General features: G+C 37.9%; 1 protein-coding gene across 4 annotated transcripts in view; it reads right to left on the bottom strand.

The window, feature by feature from the left end:
- The window catches only part of LOC106873104 (uncharacterized), a 259225-nt gene that overhangs the window by 34913 nt on the left and 212967 nt on the right, over positions 1-11345 (bottom strand). For all 4 annotated transcript variants that reach the window (XM_052975584.1, XM_052975587.1, XM_052975585.1 and 1 more), the window contains one exon: positions 10971-11151. In XM_052975584.1, the coding sequence (XP_052831544.1) occupies positions 10971-11151 (181 nt within the window). The remainder of the gene's footprint in view (positions 1-10970; positions 11152-11345) is intronic.

The raw sequence follows: 11345 nt of genomic DNA, 5'->3' as shown, positions 1-11345 counted from the left end.
GCGTCGCCTTTCTGGCACTTGTGCCCGCAGCATGTGTAAGGACTTTCGAGCGAGATCGTTGCCAGTGCCCCTGGACTGGCTCTTGTGCGGGTGGCACATAAAATACACCATTTTGAGCGTGGCTGTTGCCAGTATCCCCTGACTGGCCTTCGTGCGGGTGACACGTAAAAGCACCTACTACACTCTCAGAGTGGTTGGCGTTAGGAAGGGCATCTAGCTGTAGAAACTCTGCCAAATCAGATTGGAGCCTGGTGTAGCCTTCGGGCTCCACCAGTCCTCAGTCAAATCGTCCAACCCATGCTAGCATGGAAAGCGGATGTTAAACGATGATGATGATGATGTTAAAGTATGCATATATATGTGGGTTTTTACGGTTTTTATATTTTTAACTTAACCTTATGAAGTTTATAAAATCTCTCAAGAGGCCTAGAGAATCACCCATGTACCTCTAATTTATCTATTTCATGTATTAATTACTTCAGTCTTCTGGAGTGATCAAGATAGAACGAGGCATGTCAAGCCTAGACTGAAACAGCTGTAAGACATTATCCCATTTTCTGTCACTATATGTCATTTTTTAATTACTGATATGACATAATATATTGCATGTGTTTGTATATTGTTATTATTGTCCTTTTAGTAAACAAATAAGCAAGTAAATTGATACAATACAATGTCTGCAAGTTGATGAATACCACCTATTCCCCTCTATTTTCTTATTGCCATACAAATTAATGGTAAAATATCCTTTTTCTCGCACCCATTTATTGCACTTCGTAATGTAATTGCCATGCAATGAAAAAACACTAGTGTAATAATTGGGTATTCTTCCAGCAGTATATTGGATAGATATTATCCCTTAGTGGGTTGGATTCACAACCCCTAACTTTCTTGGATTTCTCCCCCTCCCTCTCTCTCTCTCTCTCTCTCTCTCTCTCTCTATATATATATATATATAGTAGAATAAGCAATAGAAAGTCCCTAGTACAGTATTAAATATTGGAAAAAAGGAATAGAAATGTCTTTTCTATTCTTGGCAGAATTCTGCCAACTGAATGGTAGCAGGATCAATGGTGTGAGAGAAAGTGTGTGTGTGTGTATGTATGTTTGTGTGTGTGCATGTGTGTAGACTCCAAGAATTTGCCAACTATGTTGAATAAGGTGAACTGTCCTTTATGTGTGAAGATCATAAATTCATCTGACGAAAACAGTTTCTTTACAATGATGTAATGTTCTCATTAATCAATTAAAGAAGTCATTGGAAATGAATTGACACCTGTACCTCTTTGTTACTCATGTATGTATGTATGTATGTATGTATGTATGTATGTATGTATGTATGTATGTATGTATCTATCTATCTATCTATCTATATATATATATATATGTATATATGAATTTTATCCTTATATTTGAAGTATATATGTATATATCAGTGGTGACTCTGACACTTTGGCCTGAGTATAAATTCAGTAAAGTGAACGTGTATTTGCAAGCTGATTTAATTTCTGCCAACACTGACTTCAAGTATGCAATTGCAACCAATAACTCGGGCACCTTATATTGAGCCTGGTTGCAGTTCATTTATTTTCGTTCAATGTCTGGCGCTCGTCTTAGAAATGACCTTTGTCAAAAAATATCATTCATAACAGACTTTCTCTTGACATTATTCACACGTCCCTGACTTGGGCTCAGAAGATACAGCTTGAGTAAAAATTAAAAGTAATTAAAATTCAATGTTTTCTTGAAACAATAAATTTCTATAGAAGTTAGGATTTAAATTCCAATCTGTGGAAAGTTTCCATTCTACAATATTCTTAAAGGAATGAAGAATTATCCAGCAACTCAGGCTGTAGGTGTAAAAGACAAACTGGAATCTCTTGTCAAGAATACAGTTGACATTCAGATTGCTGATGTTTGTTGTGCACTCTGCTGTTGTTATTTGATTGCTGTTATTCTGTGTGTCTGTGTGTAAAGATCAGTTGTGTTTTGCAGGGTTGCTTTAGTTTTACCCTTGACTTAGAAATGGAGAAAGACAAAGTGCTAGATATAAAAATAAGTTATTTGGGGCTAGAAATATTGTGGGAAAAAGTGAAATTCTTTGAGCAGGCAGGCTGACTCCTTCATTGAAAACCACAGTTGGAACCCAAACATTCCAGATAAAATGGTATGACAGACTGATTGGCTTTGTGCAATTAGCATCACAGAGAAACTCTACTGCTGGCCATGTTTGTTGTTTCAACCAAAAGCTAATCAATCATGGACAGATGGAGGCTATAATAATTATGAAAACATCCAAATCAAGTAATTTAAGTAGTTATAAAATCTTGAAAACTTTCGGACTGTATGATATTGTGACAGCTATTAGTGAGTCTGCTAAACTGGAAAAAGAACGGCATAACAAAGCAGCTAAATAGACACTATTTAGAGCAGTTAACAAATGCAGTGTTATACCTGTGTAAACAAGAGTTGCCTTTATGTGGACATGATGAAGGAAGTAACAGCCTTAATAGAGGAAATTACTGTGAATTATTGCGGTGCTTTGCTGAAATCGACAGTGTGTTTGCTTCTAGACTTTCTACTAAAGAGGGGTTGAAACAGTCTTCAGGAGTCTCAAGCACAATACAAAATGACCTAATATAAGCGATTGGAAATATCATTTCTGATGAAATTAGAAGTGAAGTTGATAAAGCTCTGTTTATGTCTGTACAAGCTGACAAAACTACAGACTGTGCAATACATGCCCAACTATCGATCATAATAAGATATGTATATGAAGACAAAACACTTGTATGATTTCTTGGATTCTATGAAGTCAGTGATGATAAAAGTGCTACAACACTGGCTGATGTGATTGAAACTACATTGAACTCCTTCAATGATGCCACAGATAAATTAGTGAGCCAGATTTATGATGGAGCAGTTGTAATGGCAGGAACCTAAATGGAGTACAAAGCAAGCTAAGGAATAGAGGATTTAAACACACGCACTTCATTCACATGTGCATAAACTTAACTTAGTCTTGAGTAAAAGTGCTGAGAAGGTGAGTAGAGTAAAAATGTTTTTTCTCATTAATGTGCATTTAGTAAATTTACATCATCCAATACCAAGTGGGAAAAACATTTTCAGGCAGTTTAATATCAGTATTCCATCACTGTGCGAAAGATCAAGAACTGTGTTGTCCATAAAACTTGCATCAAAATTTGAAAAATGTCTTCACAAGTATTCTAGGCTCTAGTGAAAAGCTGGGTGAAGATACGCTTTGTCAAACAGACAATCTATTGACAAAGTTGAATGATTTCACATTCATGTTTTTCATCAATTGCTTTCATAGCATAATTTATCAGGTTGCAAAAGCCTTTGCTATTCTACAGTGTAAGCTACTCGACATAAAGTATGGTCAGAGTAAACTAAATGACTTCATTCATTGTGTTGAAGGTTATGGTAAGGATGAACATTATGAAAACATTCTGTGTGATACAGCTGCTGTCATTGAACAGGCAGATGAGCCTGATCCTCCTCCTAGAAAAAGAGTCAAAGGTGCACAAATTAATTACAAAACTACCTATTTTGAAATAATTGATAACATTCTAATGTCCTTATGAGAGAGATTTTCTGTCATTCACGAATATGCATTTTTTGAATTACTAAATGTTAAGTTTGAAGAGTTTGCCAACTCATTTCCCATGCAACATATGGACTCTCTAGAAAACAAGTATCCCTGTATTTTTGACTGTAAGAGCTTAGTGAACGAGCTAAAATATATGTATATTGACAGTGATTTCAAAAAGTGCAAGTCAATCAACTCCTTTTTAGAATTACTGTATAAATTAGAGTTGACTTCTGCTATGCTGGAATCCATTAAACTAATTAAGCTAGTGCTGACCATTCCCTTAACATCAGTCACTAATGAGAGAAGTTTCTCAACATTGGATAGAATCTGTTCATATTTAAGAAGCACAATGACCCAAGAACGGCTGTCTTGCAGTTATCGGTTCCACTGTGGTTAATTGGAGAGAGAGATGAAGTAGTGCTGGTAGTGGCTTGGGTGATATTATGTGAATCGATCATGATATTGCTACTATTATTGCTGTCATGTCTAGTATCGATATCTATGTGAGCGTTACCATTATTATTATTATTATCATCATTATCATTATCGGCATCGCTGTTGTAATTATTATCATCATTACTATTATTATTATTATTATTAGTAATAGTAGTAGTAGCAGTAGAAGTAGACTTCTTAACCAAACCCTCTATTAGACTCACCAAATTGGATTTAGGACAAATTAGCACAAATATACTAGACAGAGTCATACCCTCCATTAGAGAAAAACTAAATGTAAACTTATGGTTCTGTATTAGAAACAACTAGAAAACACAAATTCTTTGCAAACTTTGACTTATCTATCTCTTTTGAAAACTCCTACAGGACAGCAAAATTTCCAGATGTTACTTTAAATTTAAACTCTTCACTATACTTCCCAAATCATAAACCCAATGAATACCTTAGATACATCAACACAGAATCTAGCCACCATAAATCTACTTTCCAGAGCATAATCAAAGGCATATCCATCAGAACATCCGATCTATCTGCCAATGAAAAAATCTTCAATAACTATGCCAACTACTATAATCAAGTTCCAGCTGCTAGTGGCTTCTCCCAGAAAATTAGATTTATATCCAACACTAGACTTAAGGAACACCTCTCAAAACTTAGCTTGGGACAAACCCGTACAAATATTGGAAATCCAACCCCTCCTACTATGATCAGTCAATCTCGCCCACCTAGCACCCGCACGCATAACACTAGATCTACGAGCACTAATATTAGCATTAGACCTCCCAACTCTCTAACACTCACTAGGAATTACACCTCCCTTAACTTGCCTAATAAAAGCGGCAGGAGATCTATTCTCTGGTATACACCTCCATTCGCTTTAAATGTTAAGGGCCTTACTAAAGCATTCTTTAGAATAGTAGAGTCCAATTTCCCATGTAACAACAAGTACCATTCTATCTTTAACAGATCCACTTTGAAATTATCCTATTCACCTGCACCAAATATAGAATCTATTATCACCTCATCTAACAAACAAACTTAGCTCCTACTACTTAAATACATACAACCCTACCATAGACCTACACAACAGAAATACTAACACCGATCGCAATAACATATCTAACACTCATAGCCTGAACACTACATAATATAGTCCCCACCTCTGAGGGTAATGGGCGCACACCTGAAATAAATGCAAACACTAATAGGCACACTGATACTAACAATACTAATTACATTATAACTACTACAAACTAATAATACATATACTTCAACTACTAATAGGAATAGCAATAATATTAATATTAACACCATTGGCAATATTACCATTACTGAAAACAGTACTATTATTAACACTCCCACCACTAACACAACTATTAATAGTGTAATGATAACATCACTAATACTACCTCCTCTACTACTGCCAATACTAACACTACTACTAATGATATTACCACTGCCCCTGCTGCTGCAACTACTGCTGCTGCTGCTACTACTACTATTACTAGTAACACTACCAAAACTACTACTACTACTACTAATAATAATAATAATGACAATAATAATGGTAACGATTGCATAGATATTAGAAACGACAGCAATAATAGCAGCAATATCACGATCGATTCACATAATACCACCCAAGCCACTACCAGCACTACCTCATCTCTCTCTCCAATTAACCACAGTGGAACTGATAAAGCAACTGCAGATCCCAGGCAGATTGCCCACTGCAAGCCCAATGCAGAAGATTCAATGTCGTATACCAATGCACTGTTCACAACATGGTAAATAATTCCTGTAGCTACTACATTGGTTCTAACACAAAGGTATTACACACATTCAAGCTTGCTTAAATATAAGGAGAATAGTAATTCCACATCAATAGCTAGCCACATACACCATCTAATTAATAGAAAAATGAATTATAAACTTTCCTGGAAAATAATAGGCTTGGGTGCCCCATATCAGGTCCAACACTCTAGTTGTAGACTTTGCTTAAAAGAAGCTCTGAAAATTCTAACGCACAACTCATCATAATTGCTTAATAAATATGAGGCCTTCACTATGTGTAAGCACAAATTCTTTCACACATCTAAATTCTTTCATAAATCTAAATGTAAGCTCATCCCCCACTAATAGCACCCACATACAAACTCCTATGATCATTAACACATATCCCTCCTATACCTTTATAACTCTTATTTCTATCTTATGTCTTACCTCTTATGTATCTACCGTACCTCATCACACTATTAGATAAATATTAATTCTTTAATTTATCCTTAATTTATTTTAAACCTTACCCCCAAAAATCCCCTAATATAAACCCCTAACTCCAACTCCCACTCATAAATAATTTAATATTCAACTACCTCTTACTTTCTTGACCACCTATGCACACATAGCCCCATGGCTAAAAATAACTCTGCAGCCACTGACCTTAGCCAGGACAGACAAATGATACAAAACTTCCTCCCCAACAACTTTAGACTTTGAAACTACGGGATATCTTTCCTTTCATTTCGCTCTATTTTTTTACCCTATCTTCCTCTACCTCTTCATCCTCTCTCTCTTATCTTCTTGGCTACCCCATACACAACTCTTAGACACCATACGCATTACTTTATCATTTAGCCAGTCCCTACCTCACTCTATCCACCCCTCTTTCTACTTCTTTTCTTTTCTCTACTTTTACCAATTAACAGCCACCTCTGCTATCATTCTGTTATTGAACTTGGATATGTTAGCGTCTTTTTCTTGGGATGTCTACTATATAAGGACTTTAACCCACATGGATATATGCAGGATTGCACCTAAAGAATTACACTCATGGATGTAACTTTGGAAAATTGAACTATGAACTTTTATGCCTCTTTTCCTTCTCCTTATTCTCTTACTCCCTTCCTCTATGTTATCATCTTACTGACATATACCGTTCTCATTTTCCATATTTTTTCCCTAATTTATCTCTGATGACGGAATATCTCATACTCGAGAATATGCCAGAAACTGCTCTAAGATCTTGAATTTCTTCCTGTAATAATATCGTATATGACTTGAGATGTTTGCCTTGCCTTAATGTTTGACCTCTTGTTTAACAATTATATATCTGCTGCATTGGAAATCTGCAATGGCTCCATAACTACTGTCTCGACTATAACCTTGGAGCCCCAGTAATCCGTGACAGCACTTACCTAGCGTAACTAATTGTTTAGATCCCCTGTGAACTAAACCCCCATACTTTGTATATATGTGTACATGTGCGTGTGTGTGTGTGTGTGTGTGTGTGTGTGTGTGTGTGTGTGTGTGTGTGTATGTGTGTGTGTATATATATATATATTTATGTATGTATTTTTTTAGAGAAAAAACAAAACAAAAAATGCATGGAAGATGGTGCCCTTGCGTTTAATGACTGTAAAGAAAGAGGCTTGGAGATGCCATTATAAAAGACTGCTGAATGTGGAGAATGAATGGAAGGAGGAGAGTCTGCTAAAGGTTGACCCAATTGAGGGACCAGCTACCAAAATTGACAGTACCCTGGTAGATAAAGCAATTAAGGATATGAAGACAAGGAAAGCACCTGGCCCATCAGGAATCACCACTAAGATGCTTAAAATATCAGGCGGTGTGGGTTGTGGTCTTGTCACCCGCATCATAAATCAGGTAGTTCATGAAGGAGTCATACCCAATGACTAGTGTAGCAGCACTATAGTCAGCTGCTACAAAGGTAATGGTGATGTCTTAGATAGAAATAATTACAGAGGTATCAAATTGTTGGATCAGGTGATGAAAGTCAGAGAGAGGGTCATAGCCCAATTAGTAAGAGAGAGAGTTAGTCTAGATGAGATGCAGTTTGGTTTTATGCCAAGCAGAAGCACCATTGATGCTATATTTCTGGTAAGGAAACTGCAGGAGAAATATCTCGCCAAAGATAAACCTCTGTATTCGGCTTTTGTTGACTTGGAGAAAGCCTTTGACAGGGTCCTGATCCCTTATCTGATAGTCAATGTGGAAATTAGGGATAGACGAGCAGTTGTTAAGAGCTGTGCAAGCCCTGTACAGGGACACTGTCAGTAAGGTGAGGGTTGGCAACGAGTATAGTGAAGAATTCCGGGTAGACATAGGGGTTCACCAAGGCTCAGTCCTCTGCCCCCTTTTATACATCATAGTCCTCCAGGCAATAATAGAGGACAGGCTGCCTCTGGGAGCTCCTCTATGCTGATGACCTTGCTCTAATAACCAAGTCATTGCCAGAACTAGAGACGAAGTTTAGGGTGTAGAAGCAAGGTCTAGAATTGAAGGGTCTTAGAGTTAACCTAGCAAAAACCAAAGTCTTAGTAAGTAGGAAGGCTGACAAATCACAAACCCCTTCAGGTAGATGGCCCTGCGCAATCTGTAGAAAAAGGGTGAGTAGAAACTCCATACGATGTACCCGGTGTAAGCTGTGGACACATAAAGGTGCAGTAATATCAAAGGAAGGTTAACTGGGAAGATAGTTTTTGTGTGTGGCAGATGCACAGGAGCAATAAACACTGAAGATGGACAGAAAACAGATTCCATCACACACCAGGGGGAAAAACTAGAAGTAGTTGATAGCTTCAGCTACCTAAGTGACGAAGTCTGCAGTGGGGGTAGTTGCTCTGAGAGTGTAGCAGCTAGAATAAGAATAGCCTGGGCAAAGTTCAGAGAGTTCCTACCTCTGCTGGTGACAAAGGGCCTTTCACTCAGGATGAAAGGCAAACTGTATGTAACATGTGTGCGAACTGCCATGCTACACGGCAGTGAAACATGGGCCATGACTACTGAGGACATGCATAGGCTTGAAAGAAATGAAGCTGGTATGATCCACTGGATGTGTAATGTCAGTGTGCATACACGGTAGTGTGAGCACCCTGAGAGAAAAGTTGGACATAAGAAGCATCAAATGTGGTGTGCAACAGAGATGGCTGTGCTGGTATGGTCATGTGTCATGTATGGATGAAGACAGCTGTGTGAGGAAGTGCCACACTCTAACTGTGGAAGGAACCTGTGGAAGAGGTAGACCCAGGAAGACATGGGATGAGGCGGTGAAGAATGACCTTTGAACGTTGGGCCTCACAGAGGCAGTGACAGGAGAACGAAACCTTTGAAGATATGCTGTGATTGAGAAGACCTGGCGACTAAAGTGAGATCACAGCCATGGCTGATGCTAGTGTTGCATGTCTGGCCCATTTAAAAGTACTCTTGATGCGTTGAGCAATATGATATGCTTAGAAAGAACTGTTGAGTCAAGTAAAACCAAAATTGTAGCTGTAGCCAGTGCCCGTTGGCTGGCTCCCGTGCCGGTAGCACATAAAAAAGCACCATTCATGCGTGGTTGATGCCAGGTCCGCCTGACTGGCTCCCCATGCCAGTGGCATGCAAAAAGCACCATCCAAACGTTGCCAATGCCAGTGCCTCCTGACTGGTTCCTGTGTCGGTGGCAGGTAAAAAGCACTGTCCGAATGTGGCTGATGCCAGTGTTCCCTGACTGGCTCCCATGCCAGTGGCACTTAAAAAGTACTATCTGAACATGATTGATGCCAGGCCCGCCTGACTGGCTCCTGTGCTGATGGCACGTAAAAAGTACCTACTACACTCTCGGAGTGGTCGGTTTAGGAAGGGTATCCAGCTGTAGAAACATTGTCAGATTAGATTGGAGCCTGGTGCAGTCGCTGGCTTTCCAGATCTCAGTCAAACCATCCAGCTCATTCCAGTATGGAAAACGGATGTTAAACGATGATGATGATAATGTATGTGTGTGTGTATGTTTATCAATTCGTTTTGCAAGATTCCTGATGTGAAATTGTGCTGAAACAGATATTGTTGTATTTCAGGATGGTCAATTTTTCTTTTTTTTTTTTGCTAAATAAACACATGCACGATATTTTTTTCTTCAATTATTTATTACTGGTCTTATTTTATTATTCTAACTCATGTCCATTGTCTGGAAATCTGTTTGTCACACACCTGTGACCTCTTCAGTGACACTTATCGTTTATGTGTGTGTTCATGCTCCACTTACTCCATTCTGTTCTTCTAAGATGTGTATCCTTATGTGCGCATATGTTTATGTGCATGTCGCAATCATGGTAGTTGTTGTTGTTATTGCCATTGTTGGCACTGCCACTGCTGCTGACGTTGCTAGTTGTATTGTTGACATTGTTATGGCCTTCCATGAAATTTCATGTGTGTGTGTGTGTATGTATGGGTTCGCTTCATATGTTGTATGTATCCATGCCCTTTAGTTTTATTTACTTTATCTATCTCTATGTCTTTTATTTATCACAGGTATGTGACAAATATATTCATATAAAAAAGATGGTCACATCTACATATGGTGGGTGTGAGTACCAAGACCACACTCAACGGCCATATATCTAAGTTTAACAACAAGATATACACCTAAGAGGAAGGTGCAGCCATCGGTGCAACTAGCAACATCAGAGGCTTTTGTGAGAGCAAAGAGAAGGGGCAGAGATAGGACAGAGTACATTTATAAGTCACAGTTTTGGTGAGTGAGTCAATACTTATTAGTTTAACTGCTTTCTTTTGGATGAAGTTTAAAATGTTTATGTGCGAAATAAGAGCTGTGTCTTAGATATGGCAGTAATACACTAATGTAGCTTTCATGTAGGATTAGGGTAAGGGGTCAGCAATTGATTAGAGCTTATGTATTTTCTGGCCTTAGTATTTGGTTTATAGTTGAAGCTAGGGCATGTACATGGTGTAACCAGCAAAGAAGTTGAGGGGCCTAACATTACTGGCAACTGTGAGGAATTGCATGGTGGAGAAATAGTAAGACAATTCAAGACTTTTGTACAATTTAAACAAGATAACAAAAATACATAAAAAAACATGACACCTGTTGGTTACTCACCGATTCTGTGAGATGATTTGTCACCTTTTTTACATGCATGTGACTTTGGATGCTTTCTCATGGATGCACTGCAGTCCTTATCTACCTCCTCTAGGGAAGAGGTAGAATGTGGCTTGCTTCTGCCGCAGCCCATTGTCCCTTTTAACAACATTGAGATATGATCTGCTACTAAAACTTGATTCTGAAAGTTAAAGAGGAAATGCAATATAAAAATATGTGTGTGTGTGTGTGTATATATATATATATATATATATATATATATATATATATATAGGAAAATGAAAAAAAGCCAGAATGCTGAACTGGAAGCATATTTTAATAAAGATTTCTTCTAACCGGTTTTCATTGCGAAAAAGCAATTATCAAATTATCAAT

Source organism: Octopus bimaculoides, chromosome 21, assembly GCF_001194135.2.
Source record: "Octopus bimaculoides isolate UCB-OBI-ISO-001 chromosome 21, ASM119413v2, whole genome shotgun sequence".
Lineage (NCBI taxonomy): Eukaryota > Metazoa > Mollusca > Cephalopoda > Octopoda > Octopodidae > Octopus > Octopus bimaculoides.
Note: the sequence above shows the minus strand (reverse complement) of the source record. Positions and strands in the feature narration are given on the sequence as shown.